The 27976-nt window shown below is 43.7% G+C and overlaps 1 protein-coding gene across 1 annotated transcript in view; it reads left to right on the top strand.

Annotated features, from left to right (window-relative positions):
- NEB (nebulin) overlaps positions 1–27976 on the top strand; it is a 96483-nt gene that overhangs the window by 17002 nt on the left and 51505 nt on the right. The window contains exons 25-73 of the mRNA XM_069021334.1: positions 168–374; positions 656–760; positions 1366–1473; positions 1673–1984; positions 2097–2303; positions 2757–2861; positions 3678–3785; positions 4744–5055; positions 5254–5457; positions 5919–6023; positions 6381–6488; positions 6854–7165; positions 7494–7697; positions 8037–8141; positions 8235–8342; positions 9278–9589; positions 9917–10120; positions 10467–10571; positions 10665–10772; positions 10939–11250; positions 11907–12110; positions 12454–12558; positions 12652–12759; positions 12926–13237; positions 13725–13928; positions 14266–14370; positions 14464–14571; positions 14734–15045; positions 15347–15550; positions 15815–15919; positions 16608–16715; positions 17254–17565; positions 17990–18193; positions 18757–18861; positions 19360–19467; positions 20094–20405; positions 20743–20946; positions 21556–21660; positions 21838–21945; positions 22069–22380; positions 22976–23179; positions 23354–23458; positions 23961–24068; positions 24211–24522; positions 25123–25326; positions 25501–25605; positions 26110–26217; positions 26360–26671; positions 27590–27793. Of these exons, the coding sequence (XP_068877435.1) occupies positions 168–374; positions 656–760; positions 1366–1473; positions 1673–1984; positions 2097–2303; positions 2757–2861; positions 3678–3785; positions 4744–5055; positions 5254–5457; positions 5919–6023; positions 6381–6488; positions 6854–7165; positions 7494–7697; positions 8037–8141; positions 8235–8342; positions 9278–9589; positions 9917–10120; positions 10467–10571; positions 10665–10772; positions 10939–11250; positions 11907–12110; positions 12454–12558; positions 12652–12759; positions 12926–13237; positions 13725–13928; positions 14266–14370; positions 14464–14571; positions 14734–15045; positions 15347–15550; positions 15815–15919; positions 16608–16715; positions 17254–17565; positions 17990–18193; positions 18757–18861; positions 19360–19467; positions 20094–20405; positions 20743–20946; positions 21556–21660; positions 21838–21945; positions 22069–22380; positions 22976–23179; positions 23354–23458; positions 23961–24068; positions 24211–24522; positions 25123–25326; positions 25501–25605; positions 26110–26217; positions 26360–26671; positions 27590–27793 (8958 nt within the window). The remainder of the gene's footprint in view (positions 1–167; positions 375–655; positions 761–1365; positions 1474–1672; positions 1985–2096; positions 2304–2756; positions 2862–3677; positions 3786–4743; positions 5056–5253; positions 5458–5918; positions 6024–6380; positions 6489–6853; positions 7166–7493; positions 7698–8036; positions 8142–8234; positions 8343–9277; positions 9590–9916; positions 10121–10466; positions 10572–10664; positions 10773–10938; positions 11251–11906; positions 12111–12453; positions 12559–12651; positions 12760–12925; positions 13238–13724; positions 13929–14265; positions 14371–14463; positions 14572–14733; positions 15046–15346; positions 15551–15814; positions 15920–16607; positions 16716–17253; positions 17566–17989; positions 18194–18756; positions 18862–19359; positions 19468–20093; positions 20406–20742; positions 20947–21555; positions 21661–21837; positions 21946–22068; positions 22381–22975; positions 23180–23353; positions 23459–23960; positions 24069–24210; positions 24523–25122; positions 25327–25500; positions 25606–26109; positions 26218–26359; positions 26672–27589; positions 27794–27976) is intronic.

Here is a 27976-nt window from a genome sequence, read left to right as displayed (position 1 = left end):
ATGGATATTTACTCCTTATGTGTCCCATCAGGCTCTTCAGGAGCAATAGTCATGTGCAGACCAAGACAGGAAAAGCTTCATTTCCCTTAATGCATTTTATCTTGTACTTCCAAATTTATCAATTATTTTATGCTTCATATTGATTTTTATCTACTTTCTGCCTCCAGAATCAATACAAAGCAGAGTATGATGAAACTATGAAGGGTGTTGGGTGGCTCCCACTGGGCTCCCTGGAAGCTGAGAAGAACAAAAAAGCCATGGAAATTGTTAGTGAGAAGAAATATCGCCAGCATCCAGACAAGTTGAAGTACTCTGTTCCTATGGATTCCATGAACATGGTCTTAGCTTTAAATAATGCCAAAATCATGGATGAGGTAAGAAAGTACTCATCAAAATTCATTTAAGCTTGCAGAACTAGGAAACAATGTACATGATACTGAATAGTCAATCCTATTGTATGCAGAGCTTTAGAAAACATGATTTTCTTTTGTAGCTAATGTGCTTTAAGTGCTAAAATAAAAAGATAAGTGTGCCTCCCATGGCAGTAACACATCATTGTCAAGGCAGTTTGGATTTCAAGTAGGAAATAGTCTTTTAAATGGTTTTATTTAATAATAAGAGATGTTGAGATATCTATTTTTTTAAATTCTTCCAGCACAAATACAAACAAGCCTGGGAAGAAGACAAAAAGAAAGTTCACATCACTCCAGATATTCCACAGATTGCTTTAGCAAAAGCAAATGCACTCAATTTAAGTGACGTGAGTATTGTTTGTAAGGCCATGACCTTGCTCTTGTTTTTTGGTTAGGAATAAGTGAGATGAGAGCATGCCAAAGTCTCACCTTGCAAGCCTGCAGTAATTTCGTAAAACCTATTAATTTTCCTTTTCCCTGCTTCCTTCCCCAAAATTAAACACCCAAAATTTCCAAGACAAAGCCATGTTATAGTCAGGTTGTGCAATGTTCATGGAGGTCATTAAAATATAACAGCTGCTAACAAAATAGTAGACTTTGAGTACTATTCATGTTTTTTTACTGTATTCATTATTTTATTATTGATTATTTTATTTCCCCATGCACAAAGTTTTGTACAGGATTCAAGATGTTTGTAGGTAGCACCTGTTCTTTTGGGAAAAAAATTACATTACAGACAGGTTTTGGTAGCCAGTTGTTAAATCTGCATATGCTAAATAAAGGACTGCTTGTAATTGTGCACATCTTCAACATGGGCAGAAATAGACATTTTTATCTCTTTTTATTTTTTAAGCTGGCATCTTTGTAGATGCAACTTTTCACCATTATTTGTGCGTGTGGAAAATATGCAAATTTTTGCTTCTTTTAAAGATGTTGTTTTTCCTTTTTACAGAAAATGTACAGATCTTCATTTGAAGAAACCAGGAAGAAAGGATATGATCTCAGGGAAGATGCTATTCCTGTCAAAGCTGCCAAAGCTTCCAGGGATATTGCCAGTGATGTAAGTTCTTGGGAGAAAAAAGGGCCAGGGACACCTTCCACTATCCCAGGTTGCTCCAGCCTGGACTTGGACACTTCCTGGGATCCAGGGGCAGCCACAGCTTCTCTGGCCAACCTGTGCCAGGGCCTGCCCACCCTCACAGCCAAGAATTTTTTCCTTATTTTCAAATCTAAATTAATTAAACTCTGTTCTCTTCCAGTATAAATACAAATTAGGGTACGAACAAGACAAGGGGAAACTCGTCGGCTTCCGCAGCCTCCAGGATGATCCCAAACTTGTCCATTGCATGCAAGTGGCCAAGATGCAGTCAGACAGGGAGTACAAGAAGGCCTATGAGCAGAGCAAGACTAATTACCAGACACCTTCTGATGCCCTCAGCGTGGTGGCAGCCAAGGAGGCCCAGGACCGTGTGACCAACGCCAACTACAAACGCCTGATCCACCAGTACATGCTCCTGCCAGATGCAATGAGTTTGGAGCTGTACAGAAACATGAATCAGATCCAAAGTGATGTAAGTTTTCTTTTTGTGGCTTTTGTTTTTGCATCATGGCTGCATTTTGGAAAGAACAGGATTATTTTGTTTGAGATGTTTGTAAACTTTGCTTTTGTGTCCTGTTTGGCAGAATGAGTACAAGCAGGATTACAAGGAGTGGTTCAGAGGGATTGGTTGGAATCCCATTGGTTCTCTGGATGTGGAGAAGTCAAAGAAAGCCACAGAGATTGCGAGTGATCGGAAGTACCGCCAGCACCCCAGCATATTGCCCTTCACCAAACAGAATGATGCCATGGACCTGGTCCTTGCAAAGCAGAATGCAAATATCATGAACAAAGTGAGTATTTAGGGGAAAAGCCAGGCAGGCATTCACACATAATCCATTCCAATAACCAGTTTGGAAATCTCTGTCACACCTTTATGTAGCAGCATTTCCATGTGAAAAACAACTGTCACAGGCTCCTCTTTTTTCATTTTTTTTCCTCAGTGAAGCAGTTACTGGTAAGCAGCAATGGTTATAGAAATCTTTTCTCATTTTTCTCCAACATATGTTCTTCCCATTCTTATATAGAAATGACTGGTCCTGAAAATCTTGAGAGCTGAGTTTCATTAGAAGCAAGACCAGACAATAATCAGCTGATTCTGGATTAGGTCATTACATAGTAAAATAAATCTGAGTCAGCACCTTCACCTTTTTACCCATCCATATCCAAATGGAAAGGTGAGAACCCTGAAAGAACCATCTTTTGTCATTTCTATTAACACATCTTATGTAACTTTCTGTCCATAGCATGCTTATACTCAAGCCTGGGAGAAAGATAAAACTCAGGTCCATGTGATGCCAGACACACCAGATATTCTACAGGCCAAACAGAACAAGACAAACTACAGTCAGGTACAGTATTTTGATACATCCTACCAGTATTTTAAATTAATATCTACTGGGGATTTAGAACACAGGCAAGAATTTCATGTGGGTAGTATTTTCAGAGTAAAATAAGTACCAGCTTCAGGCTAGCAAACTAACAGACTGAATTGCATTATAAGGTATGGAAAATATAAGTCCTGCTTTTGAAATCTAGAAGTGCATAGTGTGTACTCTATGCTTAGCATAGAAATCAGTCATGTTAAAAATTCCTTTCTATAAAGTTACAAGTTAATTGTGTATATTTTTAACTTAACCTATGGGAAAAAGTAGACGCAGTGATTCCAGCTTTTCTCGCAGCTTTCAGAGAGGAGAAAGTGACAATTGTGCCAGTAAAAAATACTCAGGTTTTGCTTTGCATAATTGCTCAGAGGCAGATCTTTGACTTAAGGAAGCCTGTACTGAAAATCAACTGTGCACAAACTGACTTGACTGTTAAATGGCTTCATGAAAGCCTTATTAAGTAAAATTTTATTAAGCCAATCATAAAGTGTTCAGTTATCTCAGATGGATATATTTCAGTTTCTCCAGATACGTTTCAAATCCTCAAGATAAGCTATAGTAGGAAGCTGCTAAAAAAAACTATTTAGTCCCTCTCCTAAGCCTTGGAAGACCAGCATTTCTTGTTTATCACTTTCCCATTTCTCAGTTCCCATTCTTGTAGCCCTTGTCTCATAACTGAAGCCTGTGAGGTGACCAGACTTTGGTGATAGGGATCATTAGTGTATCTAAACAGCAGGTGAGGTACATATTACTGGTTTTAATTAATACTGTTTTCAATTTTAGAAACTCTACAAGCTTGGCTGGGAGGAAATGATAAAGAAAGGCTATGACCTCACACCTGAAGCCATGTCAGTGAAAGCTGCCAAAGCTTCAAGGGACATTGCCAGTGATGTAAGCAGCATTTTAACTCAGTGTGACAAGCATTGATCTGGTTGTTACAACCTACAGATTCACACTAAATTGAAATACACCTCTCTGCTAAGGTGTGGCTTGGAGTCAAAACCAGCATTGCTGACAAAACTCCTTCCTGAGCTGTTTTTGTCAAATTTAACAAGGGTTTCTTTGGCATCTTAACAAGTCTGAAGTTTGGTCCATCCATTACATGGCTGGTCACACAAAGGGAGGAGTTTTCTGCTCGTTCGGATGCTTCATTTTCAGAGCAGCACCAAATTTGGTCCAATTAGCTGAGCCCAGTGCCTATGCAGAGAAATCCTCATCACAGCTCTGAAACAGATGTGGTGACACATGGACTGCTGTTACCATAACTTGGTATAAAAACAACTCCTGCATTTGTGGAAGAGATTTTATTAATCATTAAGAAATGTTTTCTGTGCTTAAGTATCTTTGTATTTCATCGTTATTCATTGTTGATGATGTTATTCATCAAAATATTTCAGTGTGTCAGTGTCAGGGAGTTCTGAGCAGTGTGTGTTTGAATCAGATGGCACAGGACACACTTCCTCTTGCCATGCTCTCTTCCTTCCCAAGGATTCTTTCTTTTCCAGAGAGAGCATTCACTGACACCGAGTCATGCATGCTATTTAATCAAGGGGCTGCTGAAACTTTTCATGAGATGCCACAAGTTGCTTATTTATAGAATCATAGAATCACAAAAGGGTTTGGATTGGTAGGGACGTTAAGGATTGTTCAGTTCCACCCTTGCTGTGGGCAGGACCACCCTCCACTATCCCAGGTTGCTCCAAGCCCTGTCCAGCCTGGCCTGGGACACTTCCAGGGATCATTTCATAAGGAACATTAAGATGAGAAATCATATTGATATTTTGCTTGTGTATTTTACCCTTGTATGTTTGTTACTGTGATTTGAGTTGTGCCATCTTTGCCGTTCCAGTTCAAGTACAAAGAAGGATACCGCAAGCAGCAGGGACATCACATCGGGTTCCGCAGCTTGCAGGATGATCCCAAGATGTTGTGGTCCATGCAAGTAGCTAAAATGCAGAGTGAGAGGGAGTACAAGAAGGACTTTGAAAAGTGGAAGACCAAGTTCAATATGCCTGTGGATATGTTGGGCTTCCTTCTGGCTAAGAAGTGTCAGGAGCTGGTCAGTGATGTGGACTACAAACGGATACTGCACCACTGGACTTGTCTGCCAGACCAGGTTGATGTCACTGAGGCAAAGAGGGTCAACGAACTGCAGAGTGATGTAAGCTCCCTCTGGGTTTAATTCACTTATTTTCATGTGAAATAATTACTGCTTATTGGAAAGTATCTTTGATAACTCACTTTTGGTATCAATGTAGATCAGATTGGAGCTAAACTGCCAGTTAGACTTTTCATAGGGTTTAATCAATGAACAGTGAAATAATCTACTATGGTTTTGATTGATTTTCATCCTTAACAGAACCTGTATAAGTCAGATCTACAGTGGCTCAGAGGCATTGGATGGAGTCCTTTGGGATCTCTGGAGTCTGAAAAGAACAAGAAAGCTTCTGAAATACTGAGTGAGAAGAAGTACAGGCAGCACCCAGACACTATTAAGTTCACAAGTATCCCAGATGCCATGGATATCGTTTTGGCAAAATCTAATGCCAAAAATAGGAGTGATGTAAGTTGCCTCTAGAGACAGAATGTGGGATTCAATACGTGAATACATTAATACACATTTTTAAAAGGATCTCTCTATCAGAACATGTGCTTAAAGTATACAAATAGCAGGTGTTTATAGTCAGGGCCTCACTGCTCTTTGTGCCTTGTTCAGAAGATGAAGATCTTGAGTGCTGCTAACTTACTCAGTAATAGCTACAAATCAGACCTTTAATAGGTAGTATGTAAATATATTGCCTTAATGCTGTTTCCTTGCCATTACATGGATGTAAAGAGAGAAGAAAGGCTGTATTTCAGTAAGAAGTCATTGTATTTTTTAATTTCAGTCTCTTTTGTTGTTAACATTCCTCTTGCTTGCTTAGTACATCTTTGCTTTGCTAATGCAGAGAAAAGGTGAACTGAAATTATTGCTGTGCAGGTGAATCTCGGGTCAGACCAGGTCTTTGTTTGTGTCTCCTTTAGATACTCTACCGGGAAGCTTGGAACAAGGACAAGACTCAGGTTCACATCATGCCTGATACTCCTGAAATTTTGCTGGCTAAATCAAACTTGATTAACACAAGTGATGTAAGTTTGCATTTGAAACTGGGTATAGAGAATAACGGGGTTTTATTACTCGCCTCTGTAGAAGGCTCTGGGAATCACTCAGTTTAATAGATTTGCTAAAAGAAAATTTTGATCTTCAATGAAATAATCAGAAAATATTCAGATTGTAGTTTTTAAATATTTTACATCCAAGGTTACAAAATACATGTCATTAATAGCAGGGTATGGAGTTGAATTTGATTAATTAAATTGTGTTTGGAAACTCATTCTTTCTTTTCAGTCAGAGTTGGAGAGTTGTCAGAGGTGGAGAGTTGTAACATTGAAAAACTCTCTAGAGAGTTTTATTTGCATTAATTCTTTTGAATGCTTTTTCAACAGAAACGTTACAAGGTAGGATATGAAGAGCTGAAGAAGAAAGGTTATGACCTTCCTCCTGATGCCATCCCCCTCCAGGCAGCCAAGGCATCCCGAGACATAGCCAGTGAGGTGGGTCTTGCAGAGGGGAAATGAGAGGGGGGTGCAGAGGAGGCACATAATCTTGGATAGAAATATATTGAACAGGAGTAGATATGTAAAATTTTATCATTGTTACATTGCTGCCCACCTCAAAGGTTGTATAGTTCTTAATGGTGTAAAGTTAATTAAATAAATACAATAATTTAAGGATGATAATATATAAGAAATACTGTAATATTTCCTGGACATTAAATGAAATGATAAAAATGTTGTGAAAATAAACAAACAAATTAAAATATGTTAGATGCAAGATGATTAACCAATATATTAACAAGAGGGAAACTGAAATGGCAGCTTGGAAATAGGTAGTAATTGTTTCTTCTGTGTTCAATTAGTATAAATACAAAACTGCGTACAGAAAACAGCTGGGCCACCACATCGGGGCCCGCAACATCGAGGATGACCCCAAGATGATGTGGTCGATGCACGTGGCCAAGATCCAGAGTGACAGAGAGTACAAGAAAGACTTTGAGAAGTCCAAGACGCGCTTCAGCAGCCCTGTGGACATGCTGGGAGTGGTGTTGGCCAAGAAGTGCCAGGAGCTGGTCAGTGATGTCGATTACCGGCACCCTCTGCACCGCTGGACCTGCCTGCCGGACCAGAACGATGTTGTCCATGCCAAGACAGTGTACGACCTGCAGAGTGATGTGAGTTGTTCTGTACTGGCTTTGTGATAACCTTGTGTTGTCAGTCCTGTGTTCTGTTCTAGTTTTGAAGGAGGGGTCTGTGTGGCAGGAGAAGGGCAAGGGAGTCAAGTTTTTTTTATGGTGAACCAGCAGCTGGGAAAGGCAAGCCCTGGGTGCAGTGGAGAAGGCTATGAAGAGCCTTAGGGGATGGGTATAACCGTTGGCTTGGTGGCAGGTGGGCTGACCCAGGGGAACGTGCTCCGTTCAAGAGAACGTCCCTTGATAGGATTTGGGGTTGCTTGGAGTGAGGAAGCTGCTAAGCTGATTGTGGCCTTTCCTGTCCTTCCAGAACGTGTACAAGTCCGACCTGCAGTGGCTGAGGGGCATTGGCTGGTCCCCACTTGGATCACTGGACGTTGAGAAGAACAAGAGGGCGAGTGAGATCCTAAGTGACAAGAAGTATCGTCAGCACCCAGACACCATCAAATTCACGAGCCTTCCTGACTCAATGCCCATGGAGCTGGCAAAGCACAACTCCAAAATCATGGACCAAGTGAGATTTCCCCATGTTTGCACCCTGAAGGAAACAGATGCCTTCCTTTTCCAGGGTGTTGGTCCTTCTATGGCCTGAGTTGTGCAAGGGGAATGTTGACTTCTCTTGCCTCAGGGATTTGTGTTCCTTGTTTGAGACGAAATTCAGTTTTGTGTGGTGGGAGCAGTAATGGGGTAGAGGGTGGAAAAGGGTGAAGCATTAGAAAGTTCTGGGAAAGGGCAGGAGTTCCTTAGTCAGTGCAAAAGTAGAGGCCTCTTGCTTTGGTTCATGACCTTCTTGTTGAGTTTGTTTCCCTGGACCTCTGTGATTTTACTTCCCTCTGTCCTCCTCGTTTTCCAGCGCTCCTACGTCTCAGCCTGGGAGAAGGACAAAACCAGCGTTCACATCATGCCGGACACCCCTGGGATCCTGCTGGCCCAGCAGAACAAAGTGAACTTCAGCGAGGTGGGTGGGTGCTGTGGGTGCAGTGTCCGTCCCTGGGCGCTGCCGTGTCCCGGGAAGCAGCGTTGTCTGAGGGCACGGTGGTGTCTGTTTCAGAAACTGTACAAGCAGGCGATGGAGGAGGAGAAGAAGAAGGGCTACGACATGCGGGCAGATGCCATTCCCATCAAGTCTGCCAAAGCTTCCCGGGACATCGCCAGTGATGTGAGTGCACAGCAGCCCTTGTGGCCCACGCTGTCACATGGGTGCCACATGCTGGCATTTGAACCCAGGGTTTGCAACTGTGCCAAATGGAGGCAACAAATCCATTACCTGTCACTGCCATTTAGTTGCCCATCAAAGTTTTGGTTCTGCACTGTCCACCTGTAGCTGTCCCTGCAAGTTATGGGTGTGCACTGTTGCAAGGGAAGGCCTGGGTGATGTGGAAGTGTAGCTATGCGAGCAGGGTGATGGCTGTAATCCAAAGCATGGTCCCTCCTGGGCTTGTGGCAGTGTCTCCTCATGCAACAGCCTGGGGCTCTGAGGTGTTGGGCTGCCCTCAGCACTGCCAATCTGCCTGGCCCTGGCTCTGCAGCTACACAGCTGAGCTGGGCATGAGGAAGGAAAACCCAAACTAAGTTTTCATGTAAAAATTAAAGCTATATAAAAAGGCATAATTTTTTTTAGTCTTAGGTGTTAATACAAAATTGCATTCCTGTATGCGTTAGCTGTCTTTATTTAATCCTCCCAGTCAGTCTCTATGTAGTTATATTTTATTGCCTCTGTAGTTTGAGTAGGAGTTGATTTGGCCATCTCTCTTGAAGTTCAGTAAATGATTTTTTATGTAGGGAGTATTTATTGAACTTCAGGTCTTTGGTGTAGCTTCCATGATTTGGAGACTTTCTTCCTCTCAGTTATTGAACAGTAGCTCTTAATATATAGGCCAGGGAGAGTCTTGGAAGATGTGAGTTTTTTCAGAAGGATAATGTTATGTGGATTCTTTTGTAGCTGTAGACTGCAAGTCATCAGCTGAACACTTTCTCACTGTAAACTCTTCTGTGGTTTCAGCTGATAAATTGGCTGGAGGTGGTGCCACATGGGTTGCTAGGATTGTAAAAAAACCTAAAATAAAACTCAGTAGATACTTCTTTTTCCTGCAGTACAAGTACAAGGAAGGGTATCGGAAGCAGCTGGGCCACCACATCGGGGCTCGCAACATCGAGGACGACCCCAAGATGATGTGGTCGATGCACGTGGCCAAGATCCAGAGTGACAGAGAGTACAAGAAAGCCTTTGAGAAGTCCAAGACGCACTTCAGCAGCCCTGTGGACATGCTGGGAGTGGTGTTGGCCAAGAAGTGCCAGGAGCTGGTCAGTGATGTCGATTACCGGCACCCTCTGCACCGCTGGACCTGCCTGCCGGACCAGAACGATGTTGTCCATGCCAAGACAGTGTACGACCTGCAGAGTGATGTGAGTTGTTCTGTACTGGCTTTGTGATAACCTTGTGTTGTCAGTCCTGTGTTCTGTTCTAGTTTTGAAGGAGGGGTCTGTGTGGCAGGGGAAGGGCAAGGGAGTCAAGTTTTTTTTATGGTGAACCAGCAGCTGGGAAAGGCAAGCCCTGGGTGCAGTGGAGAAGGCTATGAAGAGCCTTAGGGGATGGTTACAACCACTGAATTGGTGGCTGGTGGGTTGACCCAGAAGAACGTGCTCCATTCTGAATAGGTCCCCTTGATAGGAGTTGGAGTTGCTTGGAATGAGGAGGTTGCTGAGCTGTTTCTGTCTTTCCTGTCCTTCCAGAACGTGTACAAGTCTGACCTGCAGTGGCTGAGGGGCATTGGCTGGTCCCCACTTGGATCATTGGACGCTGAGAAGAACAAGAGGGCGAGCGAGATCCTGAGTGACAAGAAGTATCGTCAGCACCCAGACACCATCAAATTCACGAGCCTTCCTGACTCAATGCCCATGGAGCTGGCAAAGCACAACTCCAAAATCATGGACCAAGTGAGATTTCCCCATGTTTGCACCCTGAAGGAAATGAGCACCTTTTCCAGGATGTTGTTCTATGTCCTTCCATGGCCTGAGTTGTGCAAGGGGAATGTTGACTTCTCTTGCCTCAGGGATTTGTATTCCTTGTTTGAGACAAAATTCAGTTTTGTGTGGTGGGAGCAGTAATGGGGTAGAGGGTGGAAAAGAAAAGGGTGAAACATTGGAAACCTTGGGGAAAGGAAAGGTGTTCCTTAGTCAGTGCAAAAGTAGAGGCCCCTTGCTTTGGTTCATGACCTTCTTGTTGAGTTTGTTTCCCTGGACCTCTGTGATTTTACTTCCCTCTGTCCTCCTCGTTTTCCAGCGCTCCTACATCTCAGCCTGGGAGAAGGACAAAACCAGCGTTCACATCATGCCGGACACCCCTGGGATCCTGCTGGCCCAGCAGAACAAAGTGAACTTCAGCGAGGTGGGTGGGTGCTGTGGGTGCAGTGTCCGTCCCTGGGCGCTGCCGTGTCCCGGGAAGCAGCGTTGTCTGAGGGCACGGTGGTGTCTGTTTCAGAAACTGTACAAGCAGGCGATGGAGGAGGAGAAGAAGAAGGGCTACGACATGCGGGCAGATGCCATTCCCATCAAGTCTGCCAAAGCTTCCCGGGACATCGCCAGTGATGTGAGTGCACAGCAGCCCTTGTGGCCCACGCTGGGGCTGAGTCTTTCCTCACTCTAAAGTCTCTGTGGTTTCAGCTGCTATGTTTTCTGGAGGTGGTACCACAGGGACTCTTGGGGACACAAAAAACCCCTAAACTGACACTCACTGAACATTTTTTTGTCCATAGTACAAGTACAAGGAAGGGTATCGCCAACAACTGGGGCACCACATTGGGGCCAGGAACATCGAGGACGACCCCAAGATGATGTGGTCGATGCACGTGGCCAAGATCCAGAGTGACAGAGAGTACAAGAAAGCCTTTGAGAAGTCCAAGACGCACTTCAGCAGCCCTGTGGACATGCTGGGAGTGGTGTTGGCCAAGAAGTGCCAGGAGCTGGTCAGTGATGTCGATTACCGGCACCCTCTGCACCGCTGGACCTGCCTGCCGGACCAGAACGATGTTGTCCATGCCAAGACAGTGTACGACCTGCAGAGTGATGTGAGTTGTTCTGTACTGGCTGCATTACCACCACAGGTCTCTCTTGTGTTCTGTTCCACTGCTGGACAAGGTCCATGTGGGGATAATAATTCTTGGCTGATTCTGAGGGATTGAGGTTTTGTTGTGGTGCTTCTTATCATGGACAGTCAGGGATGACATTTATGTGGGCTCATACTTTATGGGCATGGAAGAGTCCTGTCTTGCCATTAACAGTTTGCTGGGAGAGTTGTGGACAGGGTTTACGGTACAGGGGAAGAGCAAAAGAGTCAAATATTTGCTTTTGGAAGACCAATAATGGCAATGTCAAGCCTTGGGTACAGTGGTACATGGTACAATGGGTCTTATGAATTGTGCTATAAGGTTTCTCCCATGTCTCTGCCAGCTAGAAGTTGCCAGATGAGGTAGGTCTTTGCTGGAGATACTAAGAAGATGGAGAGTGAGGCTTTGTGAACTGCATGATAGCTCCTTGTGCTGTTGAAGTAGTGGGGAGACAGGCTGTGGAGAGTTGAACATAAGGGGAGTCTCTTATCTGACACAGGCTGGTGGGTTCACTCAGAGGAACATGTTCTGTTCAGCAAAGTTTCCCGTGGAAGGAGATGAGGTTGCTTGGAGTGAGGAAGCTGCTAAGCTGATTGTGGCCTTTCCTGTCCTTGCAGAACGTGTACAAGTCCGACCTGCAGTGGCTGAGGGGCATTGGCTGGTCCCCACTTGGATCACTGGATGCTGAGAAGAACAAGAGGGCGAGCGAGATCCTGAGTGACAAGAAGTATCGTCAGCACCCAGACACCATCAAATTCACGAGCCTTCCTGACTCGATGCCCATGGAGCTGGCAAAGCACAACTCCAAAATCATGGACCAAGTGAGATTTCCCCATGTTTGCACCCTGAAGGAAACAGATGCCTTCCTTTTCCAGGGTGTTGGTCCTTCCATGGCCCGAGTTGTGCAAGGGGAATCTTGACTCCTCTTGCCTCAGGGATTTGTGTTCCTTGTTTGAGACGAAATTCAGTTTTGTGTGGTGGGAGCAGTAATGGGGTAGAGGGTGGAAAAGGGTGAAGCATTAGAAATTTCTGGGAAAGGGCAGGAGTTCCTTAGTCAGTGCAAAAGTAGAGGTCCCTTGCTTTGGTTCATGGAGCTGACCTTCTTGTTGAGTTTGTTCCTGAGCCTGTGTGATCTTATCTCCCTCTGTCCTCCTCGTTTTCCAGCGCTCCTACATCTCAGCCTGGGAGAAGGACAAAACCAGCGTTCACATCATGCCGGACACCCCTGGGATCCTGCTGGCCCAGCAGAACAAAGTGAACTTCAGCGAGGTGGGTGGGTGCTGTGGGTGCAGTGTCCGTCCCTGGGCGCTGCCGTGTCCCGGGAAGCAGCGTTGTCTGAGGGCACGGTGGTGTCTGTTTCAGAAACTGTACAAGCAGGCGATGGAGGAGGAGAAGAAGAAGGGCTACGACATGCGGGCAGATGCCATTCCCATCAAGTCTGCCAAAGCTTCCCGGGACATCGCCAGTGATGTGAGTGCACAGCAGCCCTTGTGGCCCTCGCTGGGGCTGAGTCTTTTCTCACTCTAAAGTCTCTGTGGTTTCAGCTGCTATGTTTTCTGGAGGCAGTGCCGCAGGGGTTGCTGGGGCCTTATAAAATCTCAAGCATAACATTCACTGAACATTTTTTTGTCCATAGTACAAGTACAAGGAAGGGTATCGCCAACAACTGGGCCACCACATCGGGGCTCGCAACATCGAGGATGACCCCAAGATGATGTGGTCGATGCACGTGGCCAAGATCCAGAGTGACAGAGAGTACAAGAAAGCCTTTGAGAAGTCCAAGACGCACTTCAGCAGCCCTGTGGACATGCTGGGAGTGGTGTTGGCCAAGAAGTGCCAGGAGCTGGTCAGTGATGTCGATTACCGGCATCCTCTGCACCGCTGGACCTGCCTGCCGGACCAGAACGATGTTGTCCATGCCAAGACAGTGTACGACCTGCAGAGTGATGTGAGTTGTTCTGTACTGGCTTTGTGGCAACCTTGTGTTGTCTGTTCTACTGTTGGAGAAGGGTTCTGTGTGGCAGGGGAATGGCAATGGAATTCAAATCCTTTTTTTTTCTGGAGAACCACAAGTTGGCAAAGGCAAGAAATTGTGCAGCTGACAATGGTATGAAGAGCCTCAGGAGATTGGATAAAAGGCTCATCCCATGTCTCTGCCAGCTGCCGATTGCCAAATGGGTCAAGTCTTTGCTGGGAATAATGGGAAGAAAGAGTGAGGACGGTTTGTGGATTACTTGACAGTCGCTTGTGGTGTTCCAAGAGTGGGGAGCCAGGTTGTGGAGTGCTGAGCTTACTTGGAGTCTCTTTTGTGGCACAGGCTGGTTGGTTGACCGAGGGGAACATGCTGGATTAAGCAGAGCATTTGTTGTTAGGAGATGGGATTGCTTGGAGTGAGGAAGTTGTTGAGTTGCTTTATATCCTTTCCTATCTTGCAGAACGTGTACAAGTCCGACCTGCAGTGGCTGAGGGGCATTGGCTGGTCCCCACTTGGGTCACTGGATGCTGAGAAGAACAAGAGGGCGAGCGAGATCCTGAGTGACAAGAAGTATCGTCAGCACCCAGACACCATCAAATTCACGAGCCTTCCTGACTCAATGCCCATGGAGCTGGCAAAGCACAACTCCAAAATCATGGACCAAGTGAGATTTCCCCATGTTTGCACCCTGAAGGAAACAGATGCCTTCCTTTTTCAGGGTGTTGGTCCTTCCATGGCCCGAGTTGTGCAAGGGGAATGTTGACTCCTCTTGCCTCAGGGATTTGTGTTCCTTGTTTGAGACGAAATTCAGTTTTGTGTGGTGGGAGCAGTAATGGGGTAGAGGGTGGAAAAGGGTGAAGCATTAGAAAGTTCTGGGAAAGGGCAGGAGTTCCTTAGTCAGTGCAAAAGTAGAGGCCCCTTGCTTTGGTTCATGACCTTCTTGTTGAGTTTGTTCCTGAGCCTGTGTGATCTTATCTCCCTCTGTCCTCCTCGTTTTCCAGCGCTCCTACATCTCAGCCTGGGAGAAGGACAAAACCAGCGTTCACATCATGCCGGACACCCCTGGGATCCTGCTGGCCCAGCAGAACAAAGTGAACTTCAGCGAGGTGGGTGGGTGCTGTGGGTGCAGTGTCCGTCCCTGGGCGCTGCCGTGTCCCGGGAAGCAGCGTTGTCTGAGGGCACGGTGGTGTCTGTTTCAGAAACTGTACAAGCAGGCGATGGAGGAGGAGAAGAAGAAGGGCTACGACATGCGGGCAGATGCCATTCCCATCAAGTCTGCCAAAGCTTCCCGGGACATCGCCAGTGATGTGAGTGCACAGCAGCCCTTGTGGCCCACGCTGGGGCTGAGTCTTTCCTCACTCTAAAGTCTCTGTGGTTTCAGCTGCTATGTTTTCTGGAGGTGGTACCACAGGGACTCTTGGGGACACAAAAAACCCCTAAACTGACACTGAATATTTTTTTGTCCATAGTACAAGTACAAGGAAGGGTATCGCCAACAACTGGGGCACCACATTGGGGCCAGGAACATTGAGGACGACCCCAAGATGATGTGGTCGATGCACGTGGCCAAGATCCAGAGTGACAGAGAGTACAAGAAAGCCTTTGAGAAGTCCAAGACGCACTTCAGCAGCCCTGTGGACATGCTGGGATTGGTGCTGGCCAAGAAGTGCCAGGAGCTGGTCAGTGATGTTGACTACAGGCACTACCTGCATCAATGGACTTGTCTGCCCGACCAGAACGACGTGATCCACGCCAAACAAGCCTATGACCTCCAGAGTGATGTGAGTACTTGCTAATAAACCCTGGGTTACTGAAATGTTCGTAATTTCCTTGGAATATGAACTAGACAAGTTGCTCTCGTGTTTTTTCACAATGTATTTTTCTTCCCCTGTTCCCATCAGTGTCATTAGATTTTGTGTAGTGAATGAATCTGTGTGTAAGGACATTACGAAGGTTTATATATGGCCAAACAGCAGAATTATCTCCATATAATCCTTCCTAATTGGTAATTGTAATACATTTAAATGTTAATTAACATATAAAGGGGAAATTTTTAACTGCTGCCTTTATATTTTGTAACAGAACTGCTACAAGTCTGACCTTGAATGGCTGCGGGGCATCGGTTGGGTCCCGATTGGTTCCTTGGAAGTTGAGAAAGCCAAAAAGGCAGGGGAGATCCTGAGTGATAAAATTTACCGCCAGCATCCGGACACCATCAAGTTCACCAGCATCCCCGATTCCCTCCCAATGGTGTTGGCCAAGCAGAATGCAGACAACATGAATAAGGTGAGGCAGATTTGATCAGGTAACACATTAACAGTCTCTGCTTAAACCCTTGAGACAGGACTAGGACCACAGACCTGTGCTTGTGCTGTGAGATTTCAGCACAATAAGGCTGTAAATTGTAAGTTCCATTCTTGGTAATCAATGGGAAACTTACTTTTATCAAGAGTTGATTTAATAATGTCTTCCTAAGATAATTACTAAGTTAATTTGTCACAATTATCAATTGTGAAGGTCTCCAAATACTCTGCTGTGTTTCTCCTGCAGCGTCTGTATACTGAGGCCTGGGATAAAGACAAGACACAAATCCACATAATGCCTGACACGCCTGAAATCACACTGGCAAGAGAGAACAAGAAAAACTACAGTCTGGTGAGCGTGGGAGCTCTCCAAATGTAACTGCTCTGGGTCATGGCTGGGTCAGCAATGTTCTGGGAAACCTTCTATAGATATCACCATCAATTTCCTTAAGTAACTCCCATATATATCCACAAAATTGTGACTTCAAAAGTATTGTTTGGATATTTGTAGTAGTGCGTACATAGAGCAGTGAGCAATGGTGAGGAGAAATTCCATAAATTCCACACAAGTTGTGTGTTTCCGCTGAATTTTTGGGAGTCATTTCTGACAGCGTGCATAATGTTGGGAAGGCAAAAATTAATACCAAAAAGGCAATTACCAGCACAATTCTGAAATGCTGTGATGCCAGTGTTCAAAGTTATTTTAGGCAAACAAGTTCACAATGGTAAGGCACATTGGTGGCTTTAAAAAGTAGGTTTTACTCCACTTGTATAGAAGAAAAGGTTATCTCTAAATTGTAGTCAGTGTTACATTATTTAAAGCAGTAAAAGAAAAATTAATTTACAAATGTATTTAGCAAAGGTATTCCTTTGATATGAATTTGTATCTGCTACTGATCTGAGGCTTTGAGTTAAAGGTGGATAAAACTGGGTGTAATAAATCTAAACACAATGTTTAGATCTACTTCCAAGCAATTTGTTTTGCACAGAATATAATATATGAAACTTATATGAGTCCCATTGTTTAATTCTTCATCTAGAAACAATACAGACAGGCTATGGAAGATGCCAAGAAGGAAGGCTATGATTTGAGAGCTGATGCCATCCCCATCCAAGCAGCCAAAGCATCCAGGGAAATTGCCAGTGATGTAAGAATCTATTTTTCTTTCTATGTTGACCTCTCTCCTCTGCAACCTGAAAATTATCAGCTGAATTCTGTAAACGATGCTGCAGCTAAACTATGACCTTAAGTAATAGATTTTTGCAAGCAAATTATCATGTATGTTTAAAAAAATAGATATTGATAATTATAAGAACAATATAATTCTGCTATCATGATAATTGTATAGCTCGTAACCCCATATGTGTAAATAAGTATTTACATTATATGTAATAAGGATTAAATGCATTTAATAAGACCAGGATTATTTCTCACTAATATTAGTGAAGCATATTTCTTCAAAATACAAAATGATAAAAAATTTCTGTCTCGAGTTCTAACTCAAGCAGCAAAAAACTTTAGTGCCAGAATCTGTGTTATTAGCATGAGAATTGATTTGACTATTTAGGTTTTTTTTAAAGGCAGGCTATAAATAAGTTTGGAAAGTTTATTGTCAGAAATATTTAATATTACTAACTGATATTTAGAGGTGATACAGAAATGTAATATCTTGGTTTGTGTTTCAGTACAAGTACAAGGAAGGGTATCGGAAGCAGCTGGGCCACCACATCGGGGCCCGCAACATCGAGGATGACCCCAAGATGATGTGGTCGATGCACGTGGCCAAGATCCAGAGTGACAGAGAGTACAAGAAAGCCTTTGAGAAGTCCAAGACGCACTTCAGCAGCCCTGTGGACATGCTGGGAATTGTGCTGGCCAAGAAGTGCCAGGAGCTGGTCAGTGATGTTGACTACAGGCACTACCTGCACCAGTGGATCTGTCTGCCCGACCAGAACGACGTGATCCACGCCAAGCAAGCCTACGACCTCCAGAGCGATGTGAGTTCTCTGGCATTTAATTTTTGCTGAGGAATGAGTTTATTTTACATAATTGGATCAGGCCATCATGTTCTGATGTGGTAGAACCAACTTCTTGAGGTTTATTATTATGTTTCATGGTTAATTGACACTCATATCTCCTACGCGTTATATTAACTAACTGATATTTAAATGAAATCCTGTAATTCCAGGATTTGGACTATTTGTCATTTACAATTCTGTGAAACTTGGATAATGGTTTCACCCTTAATGTAGGTGAAAATGCAGTCGGTTTTTCTGCAGTTTTCTCTACAGCTTTGCATTTATTTGAATGAAGAGCTGATAGGAAGGTTATTTTCCTTTGGAAGGATGCACGGTGTGACATACATTATTATAATTATGACTGTTTTATTAAAATAACTTGTGTAACTTTTTCTTGTAACAGAACTGCTACAAGTCTGACCTTGAATGGCTGCGGGGCATTGGTTGGGTCCCGATTGGTTCCTTGGAAGTTGAGAAAGCCAAGAGAGCAGGGGAGATCCTGAGTGATAAAATTTATCGCCAGCGTCCAGACACCATCAAGTTCACGAGTGTCACGGATTCCCTGGAGATGGTGTTGGCCAAGCAGAACGCAGACACCATGAACAAGGTGAGTCCTGAAGCCACCGGGTGACACATCAGAGGTCTGTACCTCATCCCTGGAGACAGGACTGGGAATCAACTGAGCACAAGCAATGCTGCAGTTCAGACATGATGTATTTTCAATCAGTGTGCTCTTGTTATTTCACTCAAAACTCTTGTGCCAGATAGTGGAAGACTCAAATTTGTGTGATATTCAGCATTTTACATTTAAATCTTTTCCTTGACTTGTGTGTGCAGTGGGCACTAATGATGCTTTGGATTATTCATTATTCTGAAGCAATGTGGCAGTTTGCTTAATGTTTTTAAACTCCCTCAGATAAATTCTCCTTTTGTTGATGTTATTTCTACCAGGTTAACACATAACTGTCCATCTTATATTTCATAGTATCATAGAACGGTTTGGGTTAGAAGGGACATTAAAGATCATTTTGTTCCAACTCCCTGCCATGGGAAAGGGCAATTTCTACTAGACCAGGTTCCTATCGTTTTAATTAATGGGTTTTCCATGGTTATTGAGACATGAACCTGGTTTGGAATGTCCTATAAATCTCTTCCTGTTTTCCTTCATAGCGTTTGTACACTGAAGCGTGGAACAAAGACAAGACCACGATTCATGTCATGCCTGACACCCCAGAAATCCTGCTGGCCAAACAGAACAGATTGAACTACAGTGAGGTGAGGGCAACTGAAGAGTTGAGACAATTAAAGGGTTTCTGATAAGTACACTATATTCACCTTTGATTATTTATTAATATTAAAATATTGTCAGGTTGTTTAGTTTCACAAATTGCCGCTTCCAGTGATGAAATCAAAGTTGTTCTTTCATTGGAATTTACCTCTGGGATATCTAATTGGTCTTTTAAAATATATTATCTGACATAAATGAGAAACCATTTCTACAGCAATTTGTGGAAATAGGTAATTTAACTTTTTAAATGTTCCACTCTCTGCCTTCCCTAAATGATTTCCATTTTCCAAACATCTAAAATAAAATTACAAGGTCTTTGAAATCCGCTTTTTTTTTTTTTCCTTTTCTAGAGAGCAGTATTAAATTTGTCTGAAGATTAACAATATTGTTTAGGGACTTCATTTGTTTTACTGCACAGTTGTGCTTAACTGAAATGCAATTTGGTATTTTGTTTTTTAAACTAAAATGTGAATTTTTTCTCACAGAAAATGTACAAACTGGCCTTAGAGGAGTCGAAGAAGAAGGGCCATGATTTGCGTTATGATGCCATTCCCATTCAATCTGCCAAAGCCTCCAGAGAGATTGCCAGTGAGGTAAGCAGACTTTGCTCTCATTTCTGTAAGGATTTGGTAATGGGGAAGAATCAGAATGGTTGTTCCATTGTTTGTTAATGTCATATTTCACAAAATAGATAATATTGAAATCTATTTTCATAGTGATTCTAGCACATGCCTTAGTGCACAAAAATAGCTACTATTTTTGCATGAGTTATGTATCACAGTAACAAATAAATGTAATAACATGAAGATTGTTTCTATGACCCCCATTGCCATCCATGGATGATCAAAAAGATGTAGGAGTCCATGCTAGAGTTTGTCAAGTTAATTTTTGGTTCAAAATAGGAAGTACTTTAAAATCTGTCCCCAAAAGAGATATGTAAATAAATAAATTCTAAAAGTCTATATGCTTGTCTTTTCTGGAGGAAAGAAATTTGTTTCAGTGTCACATTGAAATTCAAAATGTTGGAATACAAAACCAGGAAAAAACTCTGCAGTGACTGAGACAGGTTTTGCTTCTGGCATGAGTCAACATCACTAAGAGACAGAGGATAACAGATTTTTATGCTCCTTGTTTTTTTACCAAGAAATCTATTTAAATGCTTTGTGTTAAAAAAAGATAAAATATATAAATATATATGTGTGGTTTTATTTTCCTGCAGTACAAGTACAAGGAAGGGTATCGGAAGCAGCTGGGCCACCACATCGGGGCCAGGAACATTGAGGACGACCCCAAGATGATGTGGTCGATGCACGTGGCCAAGATCCAGAGTGACAGAGAGTACAAGAAAGCCTTTGAGAAGTCCAAGACGCACTTCAGCAGCCCTGTGGACATGCTGGGAATTGTGCTGGCCAAGAAGTGCCAGGAGCTGGTCAGTGATGTTGACTACAGGCACTACCTGCACCAGTGGATCTGTCTGCCCGACCAGAACGACGTGATCCACGCCAAGCAAGCCTACGACCTCCAGAGTGATGTGAGCAAATCCTTACATTTGTCATACATAATTAAATACTCTGTGTCTTGTGAATCTAAGTTTTAAAGTATGGATTATACACCTTAGTCACTTGCATCAGACTTGCTGAAATGTTTATTATTCTTTCATCAAATTTATGTTTAATTCTATTTTTTCAGTCCTTAACCTGAGTTATATATTTATTAACTATTTTATTTAATCTTCAAAAATAACAACTGTTTTCAGAACCATATCCTCAGAAACACACCCAGTTGTTCATATAGGATGTGCTCATTTATATTAATTTTAATATTTGATCACACTTGCATATATATAACAAACTTTCAAATTTTTTCAGGCTGTTTACAAATCAGACCTGGAATGGCTGAGAGGCATTGGATGGGTTCCTATTGGTTCCTTGGAAGTTGAGAAAGCCAAGAAAGCCGGAGAAATCCTCAGTGAGAGGAAGTATCGCCAACCTGCCGACAAAATCAAATTTACCAGCGTGACCGATTCCTTGGCCATGGTCCTAGCCAAGCAGAATGCTGAGATCATGAACAAGGTGAGGGTGGGATTGCCAGTGAATAGAACTTGTTCATGAGGTGAAAAATACAAAATACAAAGTAAAGCTAAAGACTTGTGGATTTATGAGAAAATCAATGTCCAGATTCAGCCATTATACAGGAAAGCTGTTCCCTCACGGCTCAGTCTGCCGTGAACAGTTGGTAAAAATCTCCAGAAAAAACTCCCTTAAATCACAGATTTTCCAAGAGTAATACTGCATGATGAACAAGGCATGAGGAAATAGTGTAAGTTCTCTGAATGTGAAACTCCTGCAATGTATCTCAGATCTGGAGGGTGAAAGTCACTAAGTACCTCCTCCTTTATAAGAAACATAATCAAACAACTTAAACAGAATAATTAATAGTTTTCCTCCTATGGCTGTTTCTCCACAATCCAAAATCAATCAATTGCTGCATCAGCTTAGCCTGAGAAATAATCAGGAGGGACAAAGTTTCCTTCTTGAGCTGTTTCAGAGAGAAGCTTTGCTGAGTCCGGGTATTTAGAGCTGACTTGAGCTACCCATAGCAGTTTGTAAAATAATTGTAAAATAATTTTAAAATAATTTCATAAAGAACTGTTTGTAAAGGGCTGTTTTCCTCTCTCGTAGCGCTTGTACACAGAAGCCTGGGATGCAGACAAGAAGTCCATCCATGTCATGCCTGACACACCAGACATCCTGTTAGCAAAGGCCAATGCAGCCAATGTTAGCCATGTAAGGACATTTAAACATTCACTAAACTAGTGGAAATTTGGAGTTAAGTCAGAATTTCTTTAATCATAAAGATGTTCCAAAATACGCATTCATGAAAACTTTGAGAAAAAATGATGAAATGTAGAAATCCCATCTTTCAAAATATTGATAAGTCATTTTCTGTCTTCTTTTGTGTAGAAACTTTATGTACAAGCCTGGGAAGAGGCCAAAAAGAAAGGTTATGACATGAGAGCTGATGCAATTCCAATCCAAGCCGCCAAAGCATCAAGAGATATTGCGAGTGACGTATGTTCATCCTTTACATTTATTTTCAGTTATCTTAAAAACAAGAATATGTATTTTTGTGATCAGTAGCAATAGGAAATTATGGCACCTTCATGCCAGATTGACTTCTTTTTGTATTTCCAGTACAAGTACAAAGAAACCCACGAGAAGGAGAAAGGCCACTACATCGGGTGCCCCAGTGCCAAGGAGGACCCCAAGCTGGTGCAGGCCGCGCGCGCCATGGCCCTGCAGAACGACCGCCTCTACAAGAAGGCCTACAATGATTCCAAGACCCATATCCACATCCCTGTGGATGCCCTGTCGGTGCAGGCAGCCAAGGAGTGTCAGACCCTGGTCAGTGATGTTGACTACAGGCAGTACCTGCACCAGTGGACCTGCCTTCCTGACCAGAACGACGTGATCCACGCACGGCAGGCCTACGACCTCCAGAGCGACGTGAGTGACAATAACTGTAGGAAAGCTTTAGGGTGGCTGTGTGAGGCTCTGTTTGTTAGGGACTGGCAAATACACTTTTAAATGCATGTTCATGAGCCTACAGTCTGTCCTGGTATGTTATCCTTTCCACAGGATTTCAGCCTGGGGCCAGAAATATTCAGGGCAGTTCATAGGGAAGCCATGTTTTCTTGGTCTACTGTAGAACGTTTACTTGCAGAGCACTTGCAGATGATGCCCCTGGTTTGAATGCAGCGTCTTAAGAGTATTGTTGTTGCTGTGCAAATCAGGGGTTCTGTGTCTAGAAAGGACCTTCTACACCACAGTCTCATTGGCTGCTTGTTGTGTAAGAGTATGAGGAGAAGTTGGGGAAAAAAACCTTCTTGCACTTAGAACTACAGAATCCCAAAATGGTTTGGATTGGAAAAGATCATCTTATTCCAACCCCCTGCCATGGGCAGGGACTCCTTGCACTAGACCTGGTTATTCAGAGCCTCATCCAGACTGGTTTAGAATGTCCTCATGGACTGAGAGTCCACAAGCTCTCTGGGCAAAACAGTTGTCTCTGCAATGCCAGTAACCCTTGATTTGTTTGTAGAACGTGTACAAGTCCGACCTGGAATGGCTGCGAGGCATTGGCTGGCTAACAGAAGGTTCTGTGGATGTGGTCAAAGCCAAGAAAGCCCAGGAACTCCTCAATGAGCGCTTGTACCGCACGCGGCCGGAGCAGCTGAAGTTCACCAGCATCACTGACTCCCCAGACGTTGTCCTGGCCAAGACCAATGCCATGCAGCTCAGTGATGTAAGCTCACCTTGCACTCCCCTTTCACTTATGGGATTCACTTCTTTTCTTTGTGGTCTACCACAGGAATGTCGAGTTGAAAGTTTTGCAAATTGGAGTTACCAAAGAATTCCTGTTGGTGCTTTTTTCTCACCCTATTGAAATGCCATTATTCTTCCTTTCTTTTCTCCTCAGCGTCTGTATCGTGAGGCCTGGGATAAAGACAAGACCCAGATTTCCCTCCCTTCGGACACTCCTGTCATGCTGCAGTCCAAAGTCAATGCTGTCAACATCAGCAATGTAAGAAAACAAAATGAAATCCTTGTGAAGTGTTAGAAAGTGAAGACTGGCAATTGTTCTTTTAGCTTTTGCTGTAAATTGTGGTGTACAAATCCACCTTCTAATGTGCTTGTAAACAGGAAATTACATCCAGGGGCTCTTTACCACCTTTCAGCCTATCAACAAGTGGTGTGTTCATGAGCAAACACCCAAGCTCAGTGTGCAATTCCACACAACTCCTGCTCCCTTTGGCAAAACCTGCCAAGTAATTTCCATGGAGGAGTTGTTGGAGTCTGCAGACATAGTAGTCTGTCTTCAGGAATATTTCTGCTGCCTCTGTCTTTTGGATCTCGCACCTATTTTAAGTCATGAGTTTTCTGTTAAGACACTTGCCAGGGTCATTATTGTAACTCTGCCAGTTATAGGAGGCAAACAGGGCTCCCAAGCTGGTCATTCCAAGGAAGTAGATTTTTAGAGAAGGCATTTCACTATGTTTAACAAAGGTGATTAATTTTCCTTGCAGAAACATTATCAGAAGGCCTGGGATGAGGCCAAGGCGAAAAGCTATGACCTAAGAGCTGATGCCATTCCCATCAAACAAGCCAAGGCCTCCAGAGACATTGCCAGTGAGGTACAGCCTTCTCTTCATGTGGTGCTTGTGTCTCAGCAGAACTGAGTGAAGCTCAGGCTGACAGCCTGGGGAGCTGGAAGCCTTTTGTCTGGTGGCTGTGTCCAGGTGAGCAACACACCTTTTGTTCTCTCTGTATTTCTAGTACAAGTACAAAGAAACCCACGAGAAGGAGAAAGGCCACTACATCGGGTGCCCCAGTGCCAAGGAGGACCCCAAGCTGGTGCAGGCCGCGCGCGCCATGGCCCTGCAGAACGACCGCCTCTACAAGAAGGCCTACAATGATTCCAAGACCCATATCCACATCCCTGTGGATGCCCTGTCGGTGCAGGCAGCCAAGGAGTGTCAGACCCTGGTCAGTGATGTTGACTACAGGCAGTACCTGCACCAGTGGACCTGCCTTCCTGACCAGAACGACGTGATCCACGCACGGCAGGCCTACGACCTCCAGAGCGACGTGAGTGACAATAACTGTAGGAAAGCTTTAGGGTGGCTGTGTGAGGCTCTGTTTGTTAGGGACTGGCAAATACACTTTTAAATGCATGTTCATGAGCCTACAGTCTGTCCTGGTATGTTATCCTTTCCAAAGGATTTCAGCCTGGGGGCCAGAAATATTCAGGGCAGTTCATAGGGAAGCCATGTTTTCTTGGTCTACTGTAGAACGTTTACTTGCAGAGTACTTGCAGATGATGCCCCTGGTTTGAATGCAGCATCTTAAGAGTATTGTTGTTGCTGTGCAAATCAGGGGTTCTGTGTCTAGAAAGGACCTTCTACACCACAGTCTCATTGGCTGCTTGTTGTGTAAGAGTATGAGGAGAAGTTGGGGAAAAAAACCTTCTTGCACTTAGTTAGAGCTACAGAATCCCAAAATGGTTTGGATTGGAAAAGATCATCTTATTCCAACCCCCTGCCGTGGGCAGGGACTCCTTGCACTAGACCTGGTTATTCAGAGCCTCATCCAGACAGGTCTAGAATGTCCTCATGGACTGAGAGTCCACAAGCTCTCTGGGCAAAACAGTTGTCTCTGCAATGCCAGTAACCCTTGATTTGTTTGTAGAACGTGTACAAGTCCGACCTGGAATGGCTGCGAGGCATTGGCTGGCTAACAGAAGGTTCTGTGGATGTGGTCAAAGCCAAGAAAGCCCAGGAACTCCTCAATGAGCGCTTGTACCGCACGCGGCCGGAGCAGCTGAAGTTCACCAGCATCACCGACTCCCCAGACGTTGTCCTGGCCAAGACCAATGCCATGCAGCTCAGTGATGTAAGCTCACCTTGCACTCCCCTTTCACTTATGGGATTCACTTCTTTTCTTTGTGGTCTACCACAGGAATGTCGAGTTGAAAGTTTTGCAAATTGGAGTTACCAAAGAATTCCTGTTGGTGCTTTTTTCTCACCCTATTGAAATGCCATTATTCTTCCTTTCTTTTCTCCTCAGCGTCTGTATCGTGAGGCCTGGGATAAAGACAAGACCCAGATTTCCCTCCCTTCGGACACTCCTGTCATGCTGCAGTCCAAAGTCAATGCTGTCAACATCAGCAATGTAAGAAAACAAAATGAAATCCTTGTGAAGTGTTAGAAAGTGAAGACTGGCAATTGTTCTTTTAGCTTTTGCTGTAAATTGTGGTGTACAAATCCACCTTCTAATGTGCTTGTAAACAGGAAATTACATCCAGGGGCTCTTTACCACCTTTCAGCCTATCAACAAGTGGTGTGTTCATGAGCAAATACCCAAGCTCAGTGTGCAATTCCACACAACTCCTGCTCCCTTTGGCAAAACGTGCCAAGTAATTTCCATGGAGGAGTTGTTGGAGTCTGCAGACATAGTAGTCTGTCTTCAGGAATATTTCTGCTGCCTCTTTGTCTTTTGGATCTTGCACCTATTTTAAGTCATGAGTTTTCTGTTAAGACACTTGCCAGGGTCATTATTGTAACTCTGCCAGTTATAGGAGGCAAACAGGGCTCCCAAGCTGGTCATTCCAAGGAAGTAGATTTTTAGAGAAGGCATTTCACTATGTTTAACAAAGGTGATTAATTTTCCATGCAGAAACATTATCAGAAGGCCTGGGATGAGGCCAAGGCGAAAAGCTATGACCTAAGAGCTGATGCCATTCCCATCAAACAAGCCAAGGCCTCCAGAGACATTGCCAGTGAGGTACAGCCTTCTCTTCATGTGGTGCTTGTGTCTCAGCAGAACTGAGTGAAGCTCAGGCTGACAGCCTGGGGAGCTGGAAGCCTTTTGTCTGGTGGCTGTGTCCAGGTGAGCAACACACCTTTTGTTCTCTCTGTATTTCTAGTACAAGTACAAAGAAACCCACGAGAAGGAGAAAGGCCACTACATCGGGTGCCCCAGTGCCAAGGAGGACCCCAAGCTGGTGCAGGCCGCGCGCGCCATGGCCCTGCAGAACGACCGCCTCTACAAGAAGGCCTACAATGATTCCAAGACCCATATCCACATCCCTGTGGATGCCCTGTCGGTGCAGGCAGCCAAGGAGTGTCAGACCCTGGTCAGTGATGTTGACTACAGGCAGTACCTGCACCAGTGGACCTGCCTTCCTGACCAGAACGACGTGATCCACGCACGGCAGGCCTACGACCTCCAGAGCGACGTGAGTATGCATAGAGATGTGTGGTTACTACTCTTATTATTTAATATATTATAGCCTTACTCTGATTGTTCAATGCTATACAGTCACAACAGATTTCTATTTACACTGTTTTCTTCAATTTTTTGCTACTGCTATTATCTGCTCCTCTACACCCTTAAAAAACATTGGTTTTACCTCTAAATATTCTGAAACTTCAGTTGATAGCTGCTGTGTTACATCATACTTTTGTGGTGGATTTGGATTTTTTGGAGTGGTGTTGTCTGGAGAGGATGAAGGATTTGCCTTTCCTGCTTTGATGGGACTTAGGAATAACAGCTGTTTGCTGCATTGGAATCAGGTGGCTCTTGTTACTTCTGTTTGCTTGAGTCAGCTGGGAAATTTATTTAACTGGAAGAAAACTCTGTGAGGTAGCCAATGAGAGGTTTTAGTGGCTGATTGCAAAGCAGGAGTCAGTGCAGCTGATTTCCTGACCTGGCTTTGCTACTTATCAGTCAACATCAGTCCCTCTTCCACTGTTTCAATTGCAAGCTTTGGACATGAAGTTCCTGTTCCTTGCTTTTTGCCAATTTTCCTGGTAGGTAGCTTGGGGTTTTGTTAGGACTTGTGAATTGTTGAAATGACTAGAGGAATAAGTATTTTGGAGATGACAGGAAGACTCTTCTAAGTTCTTGATATTTATCATCTTCAACTACAACTCCTTCCAGTTGTTTCCCCTTACAATGTTTGGAATGTGTTGTTTAAGAAATGAACTACTTAAAACCTTGGTGCCAGATTTAATTTTACTTATGACATTGAACATCTCCTTTATGTAAAAAGGATTAATCTGACTCTAGCTAGGTTTATAAAACATAATCTGCTTTGCATAGCTTAAAATAATTAAGACAATAATTTTGATCAACATTTTCCTTTTCACACCAGGCTGTGTATAAGTCAGACCTAGAGTGGCTCCGTGGAATTGGCTGGTTACCCAACGACTCTCCAGAAATTAAGAGGGTGAAGAATGCCCAGGATCTCCTGAGTGACAACGTGTATCGGACCCCCATTGACAGCCTGAAATACACCAGTGTTGTGGATTCCCCAGATGTTGTTCTGGCCAAAACCAATGCTGAACAGATCAGCATTGTACGTTCCAACCTCCTCAAAGCAGCTTCCAGACTAGAAACTAAAGCTGAAGAGAAATCTCACTGCTAAAATATAAAACTGATAGTGTTTTAAGTGTAACGCTTTTCTAAACATTTTATTCTTTGGAGATGATAAGTCAGGAGAGATTTATGGGATTTTATGTTATTGATAAGTGAAATTCCA

This window comes from Aphelocoma coerulescens, chromosome 7 (genome assembly GCF_041296385.1).
Source record: "Aphelocoma coerulescens isolate FSJ_1873_10779 chromosome 7, UR_Acoe_1.0, whole genome shotgun sequence".
In the NCBI taxonomy this organism is placed as follows: Eukaryota; Metazoa; Chordata; class Aves; order Passeriformes; family Corvidae; genus Aphelocoma; species Aphelocoma coerulescens.
This window is presented reverse-complemented; position numbering and strand designations above follow the sequence as displayed.